At 38.6% G+C, this 21,154-nt stretch overlaps 1 protein-coding gene across 2 annotated transcripts in view; it reads right to left on the reverse strand.

Annotated features, from left to right (window-relative positions):
- Nucleotides 1-2,235: 2,235 nt before the first annotated feature.
- LOC107089946 overlaps nucleotides 2,236-21,154 on the reverse strand; it is a 54,467-nt gene continuing 35,548 nt past the window's right edge. Inside the window, exons 3-7 of one of the 2 annotated variants that reach the window (XM_015383028.1) lie at nucleotides 18,993-19,044; nucleotides 14,478-14,595; nucleotides 12,844-12,986; nucleotides 4,160-4,390; nucleotides 2,236-4,075 (exon numbers count right to left, since the gene is read on the reverse strand). In XM_015383028.1, the coding sequence (XP_015238514.1) occupies nucleotides 3,449-4,075; nucleotides 4,160-4,390; nucleotides 12,844-12,986; nucleotides 14,478-14,595; nucleotides 18,993-19,044 (1,171 nt within the window). In that variant the 3' untranslated portion in view covers nucleotides 2,236-3,448. Of the gene's footprint in view, nucleotides 4,076-4,159; nucleotides 4,394-12,843; nucleotides 12,987-14,477; nucleotides 14,596-18,992; nucleotides 19,045-21,154 lie in introns of both variants that reach the window. The other variant, XM_015383027.1, reaches the window with a different exon arrangement.

The raw sequence follows: 21,154 nt of genomic DNA on the forward strand, positions 1-21,154 counted from the left end.
CAATCAGTGTCCGTTTCCAATGACGACCACGTTCTCCCAGACCTCAGGAGAACAGAATCTATGCACAGCCTAGATAAAGAGCTTGTTGAACAAACTGTTGATCCTTTAAGTTACTGGTTTCTAGTGTTGCTCAGAATAATCAACTTTGTTAAAGTAATCATTGATTTAGGTGGTAAATGTCCTTTTTAACGTCGCCATCATCCTTTGTAACAAAAAAACGTTCATTTGTTTAGGAGCATGCTAGGCAGTCTGCTTCTGTATGGAATACAGCCATGTATGCATGTATGCAGTCTCCCTCTAAAAAGCTAAAAAAAAAAAAATAATGTCATATGGATGTGCTTTTTTTTTTTTAATGAGAGGATTATTCTAGGAAAGAATACCCTCAATTGAATATTTAAGGCTTTCCGTAACTTGCTGCGTTTAAACAGTTCTTTAAAACCTCTTTTATTATTGGACAGGTTCATTTATTTCATTAATTCAGTTCAAGAAGTGAAAGTCATTCATAAATCTATTATTTGGTTAAATATTTAAAGTGTTAATTTGTATAAATACTGTTTGTGACTAATGAAAACACTAAATTTGACAAGTTGACGGTTACTTGAAAAGCTAGAAAAACAAAATAAGAAAATATTGAATGACCATAAAAAGTAATTTAATGCTCCGTTACAATCAACTAAGAGGTCACAGACGGTCCGCATAAAAAAAGTCATTATTGAAAAAAAAGGCGGCAGTATGCTCACATGAATAGTTGAGTGGAAGGAAAAAGTATAGTATGTTGGAACTGAATTACTGAAATGAATGACAATTCAATCAAAGAAAGAACCAGGGGACTCATCAAAAGGCCTTACATGTTAGGAAAGAGGTTTATTTTTATTTTTTTAAGGATTTCATGTTTTTTTAGGGATCATTGTGTTGCTAGTCACTTAGGAGGGTGAGATTAATAGAATATTCATCTCAAACTGATGATGTAATATAGAGCAGAATGGAAATCTTAAAGGTGTTAATCTATAATGAAACGCACAGCTTTCCTCTGGATTTCAGGTAAAACAAAGTAAACTCAAAGCAGCTGCTAGTCTTTTAGCTCCACAATCCTGAAACTGTTAAAGTATGAAGCCTATAGAGATGAGCAGGAGGCTTAGTTATCGGGTCTCTGATCGGCTTATCGAACTTTTATTATCGCTCCTCAGGTACACGATGCTGCTGTTTTATTTTCAAACTACAGATCTGCCATTTGGTGGTTCACAATTTCTTTCAGAATGCAAAGATGGATAAATGCACTAAGATCCTTTTAAGGCTGTCATAGTTTCCCTAGTTTAAAAGGAGTCTTTTTTTTATATCAAAATGAATAATATCTGAGCTTCCTCTTTGACCCTGTCATGGGTCATTAGTGTGATGGACGTAAAGAAGTAGAACATATTTAAAGCTGACTTTAGAAAAGTTTCTGTCAGTTTTCAATGGGAATTATCTTTTACACTAACATAGCTTCCTTTAGTTGTACATAAAAATAGATGCAAATGTTTCGCACTCTTGAGTCTAAAACATAATCAGACACCCTGAGACATGTTGTGCCTATAATCAAAATAAAAAATCTCATTATAATCCTTAAAAGATCAATTTTCTGAACTTTATTGGAAGTAATTTCAGCACAAATTGAGATGATTACATTTTTTTTATAGATGTGACTGTTTTTGCCTTTGTTTTCTTTCTTTAAGTCAAGCATAAATCTAAAAGAAGAAAATGTTTTGTTATAAAAGGCACCTTCTATTATCAGCCCGATTTATGTGTGTTTATATATATAGTTAATTTTTGTTAAATCCATGCTGAGTCTATGGGCATTCTTCAGCAGCTCAGGCCCGATCCATCCCTCCCCTCCACTCAGACCACTTTTAATTTGCTACAGGAGATCTTGCCGCTCTAAGCTAGCAGTAGTATCAAGCGGCTCCAACCAGGAATTGGAATTAGCCGCTTTCCTGGAGCGCTTTGATTTTTGTTTGTGGCCTGGTGGGTTGTTTTTTTACGTTGTATTTCAAGGCAAAGAATTAATCCCCTTTTCTTTAAAATAAGTGTGAACAGAGCTGCTCAGGAGTTAATCAGCAGAATTTATTCTACCTCATCACATCACACAGAAATGAACGATGTTAGAGTCAGATTTAGATAGGAAAAAAAAAAAGAAGTTACACATGCATTTTTCATTAAGTAGATGTAAATCTTTACAAAAGTAACACTTGTATGCAGTGCACTATTTTAAGAATGAATGACGATTATAATCAACTAATAGTTCAATCCTAGATTGTTAGAAATATGCAGAGATTAGGCGTGGGGCTTTGAGGAATGTTTTCTGTTCTGTTGTATTGGCAGTACAACAAAAAAAATTTGAATTGTATGCTGTTTTCATTTAAATATATTAAAATGTGTAAATCTCAAAGTCTGGGTTGGTTTTTTTTATTTTTCCTTCATTATAAAAGGTTCTATTTTACGGTCAACCCTATGATTGTAATTCATTTTTACTGATTCAACCTGATTTAAATTACCTTTTGGTTGTAATCCAATCATTTACTTTGGAGGAGACATTTGAAACATGCAGGGCTGTTTAATGTATTCCTTGTGACTTTATTTTCACTCTATTTTTTTTTTCTTTGCTATATTACACCAACAAACATCTTAGAACTACTGGTCAGAAGTTTGACACTTTCTCTTGTATTGGTTTTCTTTATTTTTGAGAGAAACATCCAAATTAACGTAAAGATAAAGCGAATAAACGGGAAGAGCCATCCTTTGCCTTCATACAGCTTGGCGTTTCCTCAAAATCCATAAGGTAGTCACCTGAGATGGGTTTTCTAAGGAGTCTTGAGAGAAAATCCCAGAGAAGTTATATTTTTGCCCAATTAAGAACATGTTAGCAGCAGCATGTTTATTAAACTTTTATTTATATATAAACAACTCCTTTTTAAGTGCTAGTGTCTGTTCTACATATTGGTCACTATTCTTACTTAATATGGTATTTTAATTTCCCTTTCATAATCCAGAATAAATCTTAGGAGTTTACATAAACTGATACAGTAGTTATATAAAGGGATTGGCTATGTCCTACATAATACTTGTGGATAAAAGCAACTCTATAATCGTTAAATTGATCAGAAAAAAAACACATGGAGACAGAAATTTGCTCCCCTCCACAGCGTAAATCAACAGATAAATTGCAGCAGCTGAAATATAGTAGCTAAAGGTTATAAAGGAATGTTGTTCCTGCTTGTAAAAAGTCCTTGCCTTGGTAGTTTTTTCTTTGCGATTAAGCGACTTGGAAAAAAACAACAAAACTGACCAACAGGAGACTATGGGGTATGATGCATTTGGAAACGTTGAGTTGTTTATGGATATATTTGTGCAGTGCCACTAATGTTCAGAAATCCAGATCTGGTCGGCTCAGTCTCTGCACATTGGCATCTTGTCACATGTGGTTTGTCACAGAACAGGGCTGGCTGTTATGAAGTGAATCTGTCTCAGTAAAAGCCCCTCCTGATACCTGACTCCCCCATGGCCTCCACTCTGGCCTGACCCTCTTGGGGCTGATGCTCCCTGTAGGAGGCCTGTTATTCTCATATTTGGCTCTGACCAGTCCGTTCTGCACAGGCGGGGCAAAGGCCTGCTCCAGGTGTTGAGCTGAGACCAGTGGCTGCCTGTCCTCTTCCTCAGTGATGGCGAACACTGGCACGCTGATGTGCTCATCCTCACCTGGAAAATCCTGCCTTTTTCCAGCCGCCCTGCTCTCAATGTGACATGAAGAGGAGCCAGGGCTGGGGTCTGAGGGGCAGCCTGGGGGGATGCCGCTTCCCTTCAGCGGATCTTTTGTCTCGGAGAGAAGGCCGAAACAAGCGCCTGTGAATCTGGAGCGACGCAGGTTGCTGGTGGAGTTGAGGCGGCGCTGCCTTTGTGCAGGCTGTGTGAGGGGATAGGAAGCGTTGCTGATGGAGGAGTCAGAGATGATACTGGTGTCTGCCTGAGCCTCCAGGTGAGCATCAGAGAACACCTTCCTGCTGTCGCCTCCTCTGCAATCAGGGACCAAACTGGATGGGGCCTGAAATAAGATAAAGGATAGCTGACTTAAAGTATTCAACTGAACTACCAGATTATCAGTCACAGCAAAGGTTCAAGTACTGACGTCCACCAGCTTGGTAAAGGGACTGGTGGAGTTCCAACTGCACCACTTTTTGTGAAGCTGCGGCAGCGGAGGGAGGAAGTCCTGGAAGGTGCGTACACTCCATGCTCTCGGCCTTGAGCAGCTGCCTCCTTTAACAGATCTTCCACCAGTGGGGGAGGTGTTAGCATCTACTGAGGGCCAGTCGCATGAAGGGCTGGGGCCGGTGTCACTGTGTCGTAGAAACCTCTCTCGCTGCTAAGAATGACATGAATCATTAGGAGACTTTATGTGAAAACAAACTATAGGAATTAAAGGTGAATATCAGCAAGAAACTCTTAGTCTATGTATCTGCTTTAATTTTTTAAATGTTTTACTTCCTCTTCCTGAAAAATAAAATATTTATATGTAAAAGTGCTAGGAGAAAATTGTTACTATTTAATTTCAATATTTAAGGTTTGGATCTTCACTTTACATGACTTTAGGTACGAGCCATGAAGTCTTTCACATATGTTCCCATATTGCAACTACGAAGAACTATCTAATTTATTTGATTTTATGCAATGAATCAACACAAAATAAAGAACCTTTGTGGGATGGAAGTTTTTACTTTAACATCTTGTTAAGGTAAAAACTTCCTCTCTGTCAGCCCTGGGGTCTTTGTAGGGTGGGTCTAAGGGCCCCTCACGCCTGCTATTGAGCATATCTTCTTGCTAAAGGAAGCCTTACAGCACAACCACACTCATGCTACAAGTGTTTGGTCACGGATAAAAAATTATCTTAATTCTAAGCTTCAGCTTTCATAGGTTTTGCTTTTTAATGAATGTACTGCAGGTCTGTAGAATGCTCCCTTGTTTAGATTGGTGTGGGGTCCCCCCCCCCTTTTCTTCCTTGATTTTTATAGGTGGAAGCAGACTTCTGTTATTCTGTATTTTCCTCTCTTTTATTCCTTCACTCCCCTTAATTCTTCTCCCCGCTCCCTTTCCACCTCCATGTCAATTGCATATGATACCCTCCAAATGCCACTTCTAAGAATGTTTCATACACAATTAACAAGTGGAACCTTATGGTAACGGCCATGATAATTTACAAGTAAATGCACATCTGTGGGGCTATTATTCAGCAGTGGGACATCAATTCTCAGTCCTATATTGAAAAACAGGACAGATATAAAAAATTAAAATCTGAAATGTATGGGATAAATTTTTTGGGGGGCTCAATTTAAACTGTAACCCAAAAATAAAACGTGTGTCCAAAAAAGTGTGACCAATTAACAGAAATAGCATTTGGTACTAGATTTAGCTAAGTTAAATGTAGTCACAGCAGAAATATAACTGTTCACTGATGTTTTCTCAGACCGTCACAGAGCAAAAGGCATCATCAAGACCAAGAGATCCACAGCTTACAGGAAAACCTCTTACGAACCATTAGTCATGCAATCCAAGATTAAAAAAGCCAAAATAGGATTAAAAAATGACCTTATTTTGTCAACAGATTTAGTCAGACCTGGACTGAGGACTAGAGCACCTTCTCTCAATAAAACCATCCCCATATTAAAACAGGGAGGTGGCAGCATCATGCTATGGGGAGGCTTTTCTTCAACCGAGGAAGAGAAGCTGATCAGAGTTAATGGAAGGATAAATGGAGCTAAAGCAGAATTAGCTTTAAAACTTCCAGCTGGGATGGAGATTTCCATTAAAATATCTTAAATGTGTGGTTTAAACATCATTGGTTATAAAGAAGTTACACTAATTATTTTGCTTCATTGTAAATTGCTGTTATTATTCATTGGGTTTTTGGTTATTGAAAGTAAAGGATAGCTGTTATTCTCTCCCTCTGACTCTCAGAATTAAGCCAATGTGGCTTTTTTTCCACATTTAGAAATCTTTATCTGCTTGGATTTATGAAAGCAGAAGAAAAGATAAGTGCACAGAGGTTAAAAGACAAGAGTGGCCCAAAGATTGTAAACAAACAAATTTGAAATATGGTTGAACACACAACATAAATAGCTTTCGTTTCAGAGGTGGCTTTATTCTTAAGCACTCAACTGCAGCAACAAGGTCACTGACCTGCACTGGGCCGATAGACTGTCAGCAAATCAAGCACGCATCTTTGGTTGAGTAACAACCAGGGATGATAGTGTTTAGGGTGCAAAAGAACCATTGCTACATCTTGGTTTTTTTTAGAACACCATCAGTCATTTGGGAGAGGACCTTAAATCTTGATTAAATATTGTCAGATAAAATGGTCCATATATTAGGACCAGTCTTCCGGTCTGCTGATCAAATGGTTCTGGACATCCCTAGGTTCTGGTATAAACAGTGAGACGATCGTTCCTTAGTGGTTACCGCACCTAAACTGTGAAACAACCTGCCCCTCGGTCTGCGGGTTCTCACTGATCTGCACCTTTTTAAGTCCAGATTAATTTGTTTAAACTGGATTTTAATACTTCGGACACATTGTTTTATGCTTATGAATTAATTTATTTTTTTTGCTGTGTTTTTATCTTTCTGTAAAGCACTTTGTTCTTCCTGTTGTTGTTGTAAAGTGCTATATAAATAAACTTTGATTTGATTTTGATTTGAGTCTTTTATCTCTACAAGGTCTGTTGGTCCTCAGAAGGTTAGTAAATATGTCAAAATCCACTGACTTCCATTCGTTTCTATGATCTGACCCAGACCCATAACCACTACCAATTCAAACCTCAGCCCTAAATATAGCCTCCGACCCTAGAAGAAAACTTTTCATGGGCAGGCTCGGACTGGTATCTGTGATAGCAGGCAATTGCCCGGTGGGCCTTTAATCATTCCGACCCCAACTTACTCTCTGTCTGAGGCTCCTACCTGTGACAGTAAATAACTCAAGGGGCTCAAGAAGTAATACAATGATAAATACCTCAATGATGCATGCAGTATTTAATAGCCCTTCCTTGTCATGCACATCCTTGTGATGGTTGGCATATGGCGTAATTTTCTATTTCTTCAAACTGTAAAATCTTGCAACAAACTAAAGTATAATAAAACTAGAATGCTTTCTTTAATCCAAACTGTAATGTTCATCTTATATTTGGTGAATTTATGTTCTAATATTTTGCAAAAATATGTTGCGGTGCATGATGGGGTTTTGCATCTAAAGGTGAACGTTTCCTGTCTTACATGCGTTGTTGCCAGGTTGGGATGTTTCCCAAGGCAGTTTAGGATGGCCGTCTATGGGTAAAAAATGTTTTTCTTGTTTTAGATTTATGGACCGAGAGATCAATATACTTTGGTTCAAATTGGGCGAGATTTGGTGTAGATGGAAAGATGCCAGGGACTGGTTATTGGTCTCCACAAAGTAGCTAGACATTCCGAGGAAGTGGTCCTTTTCACCCACGAGGCAACAAATACATTCCAACACACTTTTTTAATCTTGCTGCATATGCAGTGAGCATCATGTGTTAAATCCTCTTCCATTGAGTTTCAGTCTTTTTCAACCCGTTCTGTGTCCTAACCCTGACAGTAGCTCTAAACCTAACCAGTGCTAGTGCACCCCAACTTTAACCTAAACTCAATTCAAACTTCAATCCTAAACCTAACTGCTAACTCAGTAACTCAGGAACAGTAGTGTTCCTTACATTGCACAGGCTTTAGGCACATATGGATCAGGGTGTCCTCCCAGCATAGATTTTAATTTAAAAACAAACAAAAAAATAAAAACACACACCAACTGTAGAGAAAATGTTAGATAAAAATACAGTAGAGCTTGTATGACTGGGATCTGTAAATGTTTTTCTAATATAATTCCAATACAATTTAAGTTTTACATGCATGCAGTATTTACTTACTGAACAGGGAGGAAACAAAATCTTTAAAACAAAGATAAAAATAGACTTTCCTTAAATATCGGGAAAAAAAATTACTTTACTATACTTTAACTGACTATAACCCACGAACCAGATCATTACTAACAGACCTTTCAGTGGACACCCAAACATCTAATCCCCTTTCAATCTGTGAACTGACCATCCCCTCTCTACCAGGTCACTCTGACTTAAAACACTCTTCAGTGAAGAAGATGGTCATTGAGTCAAATGTTGTTTGAAATAAAGCAAGCACAGCAATATAAAAAGCCATTTAAGCTGTTCATTTATGTCATATATGTGGAAATGTGGCCACAGTTTATTCAGGCAGTGAGAGAGTGAGATAAACTTTCAGCACCAGGATACGGTACTAAGGCTGTTTCATCCTTCAGATAGGATAAGTGTCAAGGTTTTCTATTGGGAACACACATGGCAACAGCCCATATTGCTAATAAAAAGATCCAAAGATAATTTAAAAGAGAAGTGATCATGAGGGAAACATTTTGAACATAGCAACTGCTCAGATTTAAACACATCATTACAACCAAGAGGCTACAAGGCCTCCTTACAATCACCTTATTCTCTCCAAATATTTACTACCAGTTTAAAGACAGGACCTCTGTTTAGCTACTGAGAAATATTAGATATTTTTTAAAGCTATGTCAGTTTTTCCACAAATGTACAGTTTTAGTCATTGTGATTCTGGCGAGGAACATTTTCTGTTGCACAAAGCTGAATGTTGAGAGCATGAGAGCACTGATAAAGTCTCCATTTTTGTCATCTACTTTGACTTGATTACCTGAATGGAAATGAGATCAAATGAAAGCATTATGACGAATGCCCTACTGTTTTATATCACTGTCCATGCACTTTTCTTAAAATCTCTCATAATGAAAATCGAGGACTTAATCAAATTTAAAACTCCTTCTGTATTGTACAAAGCAAGTCGGTTTCTATTCTTAGCCTGCAAACCCTGATATAACTAAATTAGGTAGTATGTGTATCAAACACACTGAAAGCATGGAATCTAAATCAGGAACTATTAAAGCGAATAATATTTCAATGGCTATATGTATTAGAGGGAATGTTGAGTTTTTAACACCACAAGACCTGGGCTGATCACTGGTGGATAGATGCTGAGGATCGGCCTGTTTTCCAGTGTAGTCCTGTTTCTCTGACCGTGACTGGCTGGATGTGCTCTCTTCATCCTCTGACATGGGAATTGGCTCAGAGCTCGTCTGCCTGGCTGTGTGTTTCCTGGACGGGGCTGCCTTCTATAGTTGCTGTTTGTATCTCTGCTTCTGTCTCCTTGAACCCCAGTCGGCATCGGCAGATGGCCGCTCACACTGAGCCTGGTTCTGCTGGAGGTTTCTTCCTGTTCAAAGGGAGTTTTTCCTCTCCACTGTCGCTACAAGCATGCTTAGTGTGAGGGATTGTATTTGAGTCAATGAGTTGATGCAATCAACTGGTTTTCCTTAGATAGAAAACTTTGAATCAATTTGACTGTAAGATCTGGTTTAACTGTAAAGTGCCTTGAGATGACTGGTGTTGTGAATTGGCGCTATATAAATACACTGAATTGAATTGGATAGCAATTAACCAACCATTTAAAAACAAAATACTTAACACTTTCTGCAAACATAAAGAAACCTTCACTTCCCCTTCAGCCAAACCATGTAGGTTCTTACAGATAGTGATAAATGATGGAGGGACTGTGGTAAAATGGGGGATCACACAGATTATCTTCAGACATAACATTCTGGGAAGAATCGTAAAAAAGTGCTGAAGGGAATATTAAACATCAATTTGCTCTGAAAAAAATCCCGTAATCCTCGTGATCTATGCGTTTCCTGAGTACTTTACTGGTGACTAAAGGACTCTGATTATCTTTCTGTCTAGCATAGCAGAATATGTAACAAAGTCAATGGGATGAAGCCCAATTTAGAATGCACTGATCACTGCATGCAACAAAAATAAATAAAATAAAAAAATTTAATTATTAATTGCTCAACTAAAAATAAAAGCTCAGAACTTTAAAAGCCTATTGTGTTTTTTTTTTAAGAAAATATAAAATCAAAGAGAAAGGGAAAAACAGAATATGTGAAAATGAAATGAATCAAGAAATAATCTAGACTGACCAATTTAAAATCTAACAGCATAAAGAGATGTGAAAACTATGATAGACATATCAAGATAAAAGAAAGTGTTTTAAATTGCTAAAAAAGGTGGACCCATTTTTGCTTCCTGCTTTTTTAAATAAACAAGGATGTAGTGGAATGTGTAGAATTCATATATAGATCATCTTATAATGTTCTGAGATTTAAAAACCCAGGAATCTAAAGAGGCTGCAGCATCTATTTGTGATACATTACAGTGTATGGTTTTCCTGGAGGAACTAGAATCCAGTGAACAGATGAAAAGGTGCAAAGGTCACTTTATCATTTTTTGATCAGTCAGCTGCTGTTGATCAGAACAGGAAGGAGGTTTTAGGAGTTTTCGGCCATCAGAGAGAAATAATCCTTCCCACGGAGTCTGAAGCAGCTAGCTTTGTCTAGACTCGAATTAACCAGGGCTTTAATTAAAATGTTCTTTTCCTCAGTAAAGCCCTGCAAACACAATGGCAACTTTTACATTTGACACGAGGCTAGAGATCAGCTACTGCAGTCAATCAGAGACTGAGCTGGAGAAAATTCGGGGCGGGCGGTGCACAGATTAATAGAATCTGTTGAACATTCTGACGATGGTTAGACTGTGAGTAACAAACTACCGAGAGCAGAAAATGTCAGCTTTGCCGCAGGAGTACTCAAAATGATCCAGTTTGGATCAACATGTAAACTAAATGTAGATGAACTGATCGTTTTGCAGCATTGCTTCTGCTGAATGATGTACCACCGTTTACCGAACATTATTTACATGGTTGCTTGTATTGAGGACACACACAGACAGACCACACACTGTGTGTCAAAGCGTGCAGCGGCACAACACAGCAACATACACACACGCTTTGAGCTGGGAATCTGGCTCTGGAGATAATACTCCATTAGCCGAGGCTGCAGAAAAGCCTGCCAGTCCTTCAAAAAGCTGCCAGAGTTGTTTTATGCCAAAAGAGCACAATAGAAAGGGGGGGAGCTCCTCCTCTCTTTTAATTATTCCCATTTCCCATTCATAACCTCATAGTTTACATACTGTACCTTGTGTTCAGCAGTACAGTCATAGCAGGTTTTTCTTAGCAATATGGGGAAACTCAAAAAGGTGAATGCTCTGACGCCTCTGATGTTCAGAAGTTCTTGGATCTTCTCTACATACTGGTAAGAAACAGGGACTGAGTGTGTCCTGCTGGGATTATGTAAACTTTTTCTCAGCCTAACAGCATTAAAGATACAATAAGATAGAAAACCTTTGAACCAGTGTGCAAACTGAGGCAGCACCGTGAGGAATTCACAGCAATGCCATCTCAGGTTAACACGCCCCTTTTTAGCAGATAGTGTTCAGCACTATTCTCATCATTTCACATTGAAGAACCAATGCTAACGGGCTGGTGTCACAAGAGGCAAAGGGATCAAGGGTTAAAAAAATATGAGCATCCTTCTTACACTGGGATCAAATCTGTTTTTTGCTCTTGACTAAAACACATAAAGTTCCTTGTCATTACCTAGGATGCTTTCTATTGGCCTACAGTACACCGAGAACCTTTTAAAGAGCATGCCATCTTCTAACTACAGTGACTTGCAAATCTATTCAAATCCTCTCAATTCATTTACATCACATCAGATTAGAACCCTATAATAAAAATATCAAAAGTGCAAATACCATTAGAGGTGAGTCCACCTGAAAAATGGAGAAAAAACAAACACTGCATGTTGCCCTTAACATAACATTCCAACTATGAAACATGGTGCTGGCAGTATCATGCTGTGTCTCTCATTCAGCAAGGGTTAAAAAACAGATACTTATAGTAGTGTAATAAATATGCAAGCAGTTACATTTAAAACATGCATGTAAACTACAACCTGTGGAGGTTGCTTTAACTATTTCAGAGTCAGCATTTTAATGTTTGTTTCACACAGCATATTTATTGTAGGATGTTTGCTAATATGGGTGAACACATTTAGTAAACACACTATGAAAAGTTTTTCAAGATCACTAACTGTTTTTCTTTTGCTGAGGTTGAAAGAACTAGCTGGGGGAGCAAATATGGTGGAACACAAGGAAACCAACAAGCAGCTGACACTGGGGGACTTGACTCTGGAGAATTTTTTCTGAATTTTCAGTTTTTTGTTTGTTAATACTTTGGAAGAATAGATGGATGATATTTTTTCTACGCCTTTGTCCTTTGCCTGACTGCTTGGTCCCTGACATTTTTAAATTTTTACCCATGTGGAATCAGAACCATGAGGCCCCCCAAAAGGTCACACCCATAAGTGCATGCTTTCTCTCTGCATCTGTGGTTTGCTTTCCTGAAAATTAGCCAATCACAGGTGGTATTACTTTCTCCAGAAAGAGATATACATGTGACTAGAAGAGAAGTTACAGGAGCATAAAAAGCAAACCACAAATGCAGCGAAGGAGCATATACTTATGTATCTAACATTTTAAATAAAACATCTTTTATGAGTATTCATTGCATATTTGCAATTTTGGCAGAAATATGACTCCATAGGAAAAGCTGACCATAACATGCTAAATTACTTCTAATGAAAATGGACCTTTAAGCTGAATACTGAATTATGCTATATTTGGATATATTTTTTTATTAATTAAAAAATGTTTAAGTCATGCATATTTATTTTCTCACGTGTGAATTGAATTGTTTTGCCAAGTACCCTGGTTATTGCTATTACAGGTGAAGTTGCATCAGAGAGGTTCTTACAGCCTGAGGATAAAAAGGTAGCCGGTTTGGGCTGCCAGCTGATGATGCAATGAAAACTTCATCTGCACCAAGATCAAGTTCAGTCAAACCGCTGCAGGAAAGATCGGCTTCTACATTCTGGGATCCATCACCGTCAGCAGTGACTACAGAAAAACAAAAAGAAAAAAAAACATTAGACACCATAGCAGGGGCTTAAATGCCACAAGAACCTCAACCTGAGTCAGTTCTGCCTGCGTTATGGTTCCTCCGCCTGTGATTTGACCATGAAACAAAGCTAATTTTCATAAACAAAGTTCACTAAACTGTATTCTAAGTTATGAACATTATTACATTAAACTGGCAAGTCTTATATTTCTATAAAAAGTCATGATTTTAACAATAGCTATAATAGTAGAAGAGGAACGGCGTTGGCTGGAGTCCCGCTTTGGAAGCTGTGCTAACAGAAAAATGGGCAACTAATCGACACATTTAATGATAAAATAATAAAAGTTATGAGTTTATTTTGGAAAAAAAAAAGCAGTTTTATTTTTGTGCATGTTTTATCTGCAAAAAAAACAAGAACAAAAGATATATTTTGAGTAGAAATATTAAGTTATACTAAATATAGCATCTGTTGTATTAGCCTTGCTTAAAATTGTTCTAGCTAGAGGAATAGAAATGCCTCGTACATGTCTTTTATTTTTCACTTTCTTTTAACGTTTTATATCTGTGACATTTTCAGATTTGTTTCCTATTATAGAAAGTGGTTTATGGAACTCGTATTCATCACAGGAAACATGGAGTCGTGGATTAACACTTAAATCTTTTCTAATTTTCCTTTACAAACATTTACATATAAATCAATAAATGGTTAAGTGACTTTTTCTCTTTAGAAGCATTTTGATGCTTAACCTGTGGCACAGCAGGTATTTTATTCATTGTTTTTAAACAGCTGGTTACTATTCACTGGAGATTTTGCAGCTACATTCATTTCAAGTATCAGGACATATTGGCGGGTGTTCAGGTGGAGTTCATGTGAAGTTAAGTAAGTTAGGTGAAAAAAATCAACCAGAGAATGAGGACATATTTGAAGCAGATAATCTATTCCCACACGGCTATTCTGGAACATCTTCTGATCCACCCTGACACATTTTTCAAAGAATTACATCCCCACTTCTGAATGAGTGCACTGATCTTCGGCTTTCTGCTTAAAGAAATTACCAAATGAAGGATTTATATGCCTGATGGTATTATTATCATTCCTTAAAATATTCCAGCTATCACATGGTGGTGTGGATAAATGGAGCATGTTGACCTAGTGGTTAGACCAGTGCGGTTGCAAGTACCCGGTTCAATCCCCACAGCCGCCACTCTGGGTTCCAGAGCAAAACCCTTAACCCCACGCTGCTCCCTGGGAGCCACACAATGGCAGCCCACTGCTCCCCAAGGGATGGGTTAAATGCACAGAATGAATTTCCCAATTATTGGAAAATAAAGGGATTTTCATAAACCTAAATGGACACCCACGATAGCCTGCTTTTAAAGGTCCCTCACCTTGCTGGAAAATTAAATGAACCAAACGGTGTGTAGTTGCTCAGGCATTAAGGATTCCATGTGGGAACACATGCATCTGTATTAGTGTGTCACCTCCTGACCTGCATGTGGCTGGCTGCTGTCGTCCGTCTCCATAGGCGTCTGTAGAACAGCCTGATTCTCAGCCATCAGCTGAAGCTCACTGAACTCTGCAGCTGTGCTCTGGGCTCCCTCTGCAATCTAAAACACAATGCACACAGATTATTAGACATTTTTCATTTTAATTCCAAAAGCCACTTCAGTAATGTGTGTTTTTTTTTTGTTTGTTTTTTTGTTCCTTCACAAAAAAAATAAAATAATGGGTAGTCTGTGCAATAAATAACCTGGCAATTTTAACCTGACCTGCCCTTACCAGTGGCTGTCCAGTTGGAAAGATGAAAAATAAGATTTATTTTTATTTTGAACATGCCATACATTACAGCTAGCAGGAAACACTCATCATAACACTCTTTGGTGTGGAAGAAATAAAGAAAGAGAGTGCTAAATCTTTTGACAGTCTTGTTGGTCAATACTATAACGAATCACCTTTGCTGGTCGCTGTTTATTTTGCTCCTTTGCCTTTAATTCAAAAAAGGATGCATCAACGGAACATCAATTCATAGCCATCTTTGAGACAGTTTTTGGATTTAAGGAAAGGAGAAATTATACAATAAAGGAAATTTATTTAATTTCAAAACATAACAGTAAGTCTTAGAGCACAGTTGCTTTATTTTATCCTTCTGAGTTTTCAGCATCTAATCATTTATGGATTGACTCCACATTTATATCTGATGTTTACACAAGCGAATGCCAGAAGTGGTAATAACTATACTGGGCTAAAAAAGATGCTAAAGACAGCTTGACAAAAGCAGCAATGATTAACGGTTCTGCAGTGCAACATATTCATTGGCAAAATAAAGTAGTAGCAGCTTGCAAAAACCAAATTAAACATGGGCAACGTCACATTACGAGTGGTTTCCTTAAGTCAAAGACCACTTTAAATGACTTCAGCAGTCTCAAAAATAATTCATGCTCTTTATTGTAAACATATTTAGTCGTCCGTAGAGCACCCCTCAGCTGTTTTGACATTGCAGGAAACTAATTCACAGCCAGACACCAGCTACTTGTCGTATTGTTGAAGAATTACACCCTACTACATATAGATACACACTGCCAGATTATTTCTATTCTTCAACAACCTATTGGAATTCATCACAGATGGCTGCTTATTATCTCACCGGGATTGATTAGTTAAAAGTTTCAATTAATGCAACTCTTACACTTCTATCAATCAAAAGCTCTGTTATGCATTAACTTGCTGATAAAATGTCACAGATTATTCAAGCAGAAACTACTTTGTTATGAGTTTCTATCTCATAACAAACTATCTGTTATTGTTTTGGTCTGGGTCTCTCCTCCTTCAGTGTCTTAAGGATCTTCTTAAGGGCGGATTATACATCAAATGTCGCTTGCGTCTGGTCGTGAACCAGTTTTTCTGGTATGCTTCTGCAACGTCAGTCTGGAATTTCTAGGGAAACCTAGCAGTTTCCCGCCAAAGCGCTAGGGGGAACCTATTCGAGAACTTCTCCGGCTGTGCCAGCGGGAGTGTTTATTTTCCAAAACAACACGTCTGAGGCATCGTACAAGTGGTTGTACTTCCGAACCTCCTTGATTAAACTTTCGTCGTGGTTATCCATTGTTGTTATTACTCCTGGGTGTGGCACGCCCCGGCACCGAATCGAGAAGGATGAGTGCACAGACAGCCGGAAAGGCATACCAAGGACCAATCACAGCTGTTTTTATTCTGCGCACTTCCGTTTGAGGTCTGCACGGGTTTGTGACCGTCCAATGCATAGTCAGGATTTTTTTGAGGTGTGCGACGACGGTTGCAGAACCTCTGCGCGGGGGGCATGGTTGCACACAGAGACAGATTTGACAGTAGCAGAGGCTATGCGTCAGAAGTATAAATTTGCCTTTAGTCTTGGTTTAGTTTAATTTGACTCCAGCAGTCCACGCCCGCCAGCCTGACAGCGATTCCATGCTGGGCTCTAAATTCAGTGAGTTGACTCGTCTGATCTGAGATCACAGTTGACTGTTCTGTAGTAGAGATTGTAAATAAACAGCTTTTCTATGGTCCTCAGAATGATTTACCATCATTTGGAATTAACCTCGTCATCTTGCATGGCTAAGCTTAATTATTTTAGATAATTTGTCAGAATTTAGATTATGATCCGGAAGACTATAGAGGGATGTGATACAGGAATGTGATATCATCCACTCAATAAAGAGTTGCTACATTTACATTTCACAATTAATTACTTTCTATTTACTTACTATTCTCTAACGTCAGACACATTGTCAATGGATAACTCAGTCAATGTCTTTAAATCAGTCTGAGATAGCCAGACTAATGTTACGCTACATTCTATACTATACGATACATCAGCCTATATATGGATTTTCTTGGTTAGTACATCCACTGGCTGTGAAACGACTGTGGAACGATGTGGAACGACTTCCCAACGCCAGCAACTGCTTGTTTTTTCAGCTAGATGCTACACATGTAGGGATTTTTTACTGCCCGTCTCCGTGGGAGTGGGCAGTACCAGCATGACTGACGCCGGCTTCACTTTTTCAGGCAATCAACATTCCAGTGAATAAATAGAGATCATTGGGAGAGCTCTCCTTGCAAAGCATCATGGTAGCTATCCGACAGCGGCGACTCATATAAAAGGCACCGCGCAGTGGAGGAGAAGTTACGTGACCAACGGAGCAAAAAGCAGTGATCATCTGTCCGAATGGTCAGTTAACTGAGTTTACTATAACGTCCCCGCTGTATGTGGTCACAATAAGCTTATACTGTATGAGCTATGAGAACAGCACATTTTAAACAGGGCGTTTACGAGGAGAAATGGGCTTGTGCATGCTCTCGCACGTACACTTTTTTAGAATTGGAGAGGGCGGATCTTTTGAAAAATTCACTAAAATCCACCACAACACCTTTAAGTTTCTTACAAATCCCGCTCTTTTCTGATTTGATAGTCTCTAGTGGGCTTTATTTTATCAGTTTTATTTTTCTATGTAAGCAGACAGGAAATTGGATTAGAGAGTGGGGGAAGACGTGAAGCAAAGGTCAACAGGCCAGGACTCAAACCTGCGAGGGCTGCGTTAGAGGACCAAAGCCTCTGCACATGGGTCGCACACTTAACCCCTGCACCACAACCGCACCCCATAATTGGGTTCTTTTCAAGTTGTGTTTTAACAATCAAATTCTCTTCACTTTAAGCCCACATTGATAAATAGAAATGCTGTTGCCAACATCCATCAGACCAATAGTAATGCATTTTGGCTCCTTACTCTAAAGGAAAGCCCTTCTTTTTAAATTGTAAAACACAATTTGAAAAGAATGCAATTCATAAAATTTAATCTGAAGAAGAGAAAATCAAAAAACAACTATGAAAAAATATAAAATACCGGTATATACAGTTATCAGAAAAAAATATAAAATCTGCAAAGTTGCTATCAAATCCTTTTTTAAATAAAAAGTTCTACAAAGCTCAGTTTCTGAATAGTATTTTTGTTTCAAAAGCTGTTCTTTGCAACAATAATGAAACAAAATTCACTCCATAAAATTATAATATTTAACTTTAAATACGGTAGAACATAAATAGAATACATGTTTTATGTATTTATTTTATATATTTTAATTGTTTTGTTGTATTCTCCTTTGATCTTAAAAGTTGAAAAGCGAAACAAATCTAAGTATAATTGTCACTTAAAGAAAACAGGTAAAGATAATAAGGCTTTAAAGCTGGCCTTACAAATATTACCAAACAGCCTTTGTTGTAAATCTGTGACCTGGAGTGAACCCGAGTTGGTTCAGCTCAGTGGGGAGTGCATGAGTTAGATCTACAGAAAGCAGCAGTGTAGGCAGTAGTGAAATATATTAAAAAAAATGTTCAGTGATCCCAGATAAACCTCCGTTGTAGAGGAATGTCTGACCAGTGAATAAGACAGCAGAGACAAGGGTGCAGGTAGGGGATAAGTCTCATGTGGTGAAAACAAACAGGGATGATCTAGGAAAATTGGATATATTCAAACCAGCCAACATATGATCCCCTTTATAAACACAGACTTTAGATAAACAAGACTTGAAAATAGTACAGGAAAAAATTAGCTTATAAGGAGAAATAGACTTGTCAATAGCAAGTAATCTCAAAATCTTTTCAAATGCCCTGCCAGACTCATAGGCATCCCACAAATTCTTTCACTACACGCACTGCTATGGAAAAGGAAAACAACAGGCGCCTTGACGTCAGAGATTTAAACAAGACAAGGTCCGCCTCTCACTCCCTATGGAGTCTCTTATAATCAGCACTTAATATGGAGCCCCTGACTCCAATTTTATGGATTTAACAGTCTGGTTATGTTTTCCACGCAGTTCAACTAAGGAAAAGTAACTGTTTATTTTATTCTTTGTGTATCTTCAGCCCAAATTTTGTAAAAGGATCATATTTAGCATAAAGGACATTGTGAGGGATAAAAAAAAAAGAAGAAAAAACATTTATCTTTGTGTTAAACTGAAGTTGTTTCTATACCTCAGAGTTGCCGGAGGTGGAGGAACTGGCTCTTTTTGGACACAGTTTGGGTCTGGAAAAGATGAATAACCAAATCAGTTCAAGTGCTAATTAAAGACAGATCTGTGAGAAAGCATTTTAATGAAGCTGCTGCTGGAAGAAAAACCACTCCGATGTTCACAATTTGACCAGAAATGTAAAAATGGATACAGTCCCATCTAGCTGTGCTGAAATTAGAGCTTTTTCTGGCACTGTAATCACCTTCATTAGCTTTCAGTATTATAACTCCCACATACCTGTGGCTATCTCACTCAGTAGCTGGTCTGTTGTGGCATTGAACAATGAAGCAAGATGCACCGCACTCTTGGTTTCGCACAAATGTTCTAGCGGTTCTCCAGCCCCTCTTACATTGGCTGTTACTGAGCTGTTATTAAATTTTTCCTGGTAGAATTTTAGACTTTATATGCGATAACAAGTTCTAACCAGACTATATTTTTATAAACGGAGGAGAGTCAGCATTATTCTAACATTGGCTCATTTTGACAGTTACAACCACAGGTTTTAATGTGTTTATTGGGATTTTGTGTGACAGACCGACACTTAGTGGTGCATAATTGGAAAATGGGAGAAAAATGATACATGGTTTTTAAAATTATTTTCATGTGAAAATCTAAAAGGCCTGCATGCACATCATTACTATGTACAACATTTATTTACAACTATTCTCAGCAGGAAAGAATAGGCCTTGTAAAATTAGATGGACTCCAGTTTACAACAGTTTCGATTGATTGATTTATTGATCTTACAGTGGAGAAATTTACTCATTACATTGGCTCAATAGTCAAAAAGCAGTGTAAATGTCTTTCATTAAAAGCTCAACTCTTCTACACTCTGGTGCAGAGGGTGAAAGGTGTTGTCCATGATGGATGTAAGCTTGGACAGCACCCTCCTCTCAGCCACTTCCTCGACTGAGTCCAGAGTCATAGAAGGTTTTAAGCAGGGACCTGCTCACTCCTAAGGACCTCAGCCTCCTCAGGAGCTGGGGGCAGCTCTGAACCTTCTTATACAAGCTATCAGTGTTATGAGACCAGTCCAGATTATCATTGAGGTGAACTCCCAGGTATATGAAACTCTCCACAGTTTCTATGTCCTGACGGTCTTCTGGAGTCTATCACCATCCACTAAGTCTTACTGGTGTTAAGACACAGGTGGACCCTCTCACACCAGATCGATACTACAGCTCGTTCTCCTCAGAAACAGCCTACAATGGCCTAGTCATCTGAGAACTTCTGAAGATGGCAGCTGTCCATGTTGGAGGTGAAGTCTGAGGTGTAGAGGGTGAAGATAAACGGAGACAGAACGGTGCCCTGGGGGGCCCCAGCACTGCAGACTGCCACCTCTCACTGACAGCCCAGTTTTCTCCATTGGATCTGGGCTTGAATAGATCATTCCTATACAGGAAAATGGATACATTTCCTTTCAAACCATCCTAATCCTGCTGTAAGATAAACTACTTCCACTTATGTGACTTAATTATGGCAAGAATTGCACCCAAGAATGACTCCATGTTCCTTCTCTGCACTTGTTTTTATGCACCTGTAAATTCTTTCCTACTTGCGTGCGACCCATTTCTGCGCTCTCATTTCAACTTTTGTCACTTTGAGGGTGAAACCAAGCAGAGAAAGCAAACGACCTGTGATTGGCTACTTTTCAGGAAATCCCACCTCTTGAGGCAATTGGCCGTTCCCAATCAGTGGCTACTCCCTCCCCCTACTCACTATACTTTGAAGCATTGTCAAAGCTGAGCTGAGTCCTTCTCTTTGAGCTAAAGGGTATAACTATATCCTCTGCTTTAGAGATAGCCTTTCCTCTAGGGGTGGAACAGTTCACAAAATCCACGGTTCGGTTTGGTTCACGGTTTTGTGGTCACGGTTTTCGGTTTGGTTCGGTATATGTTTATTGTTACCCCGAAATCCCATAAAAATTTATCAAAAAAAAGAAACAAAAATTAATGAATTATTTTTAATGATCTGCGGAAACCATGGATCATTTCTGCATGTTTTGCTGCTTTGAATTTAATCATCTGGCGCATGCCCTCTACGATCTCCGAGGAACTCAGAGCGGAGCGGACGGGGGCCACAGTGGAGACTGTAGGCTTTGCTTTGTGCAGGCGGTCTGGAGCG

This window comes from Cyprinodon variegatus, unplaced genomic scaffold (assembly GCF_000732505.1).
Source record: "Cyprinodon variegatus isolate N-32 unplaced genomic scaffold, C_variegatus-1.0 Scaffold273, whole genome shotgun sequence".
Lineage (NCBI taxonomy): Eukaryota > Metazoa > Chordata > Actinopteri > Cyprinodontiformes > Cyprinodontidae > Cyprinodon > Cyprinodon variegatus.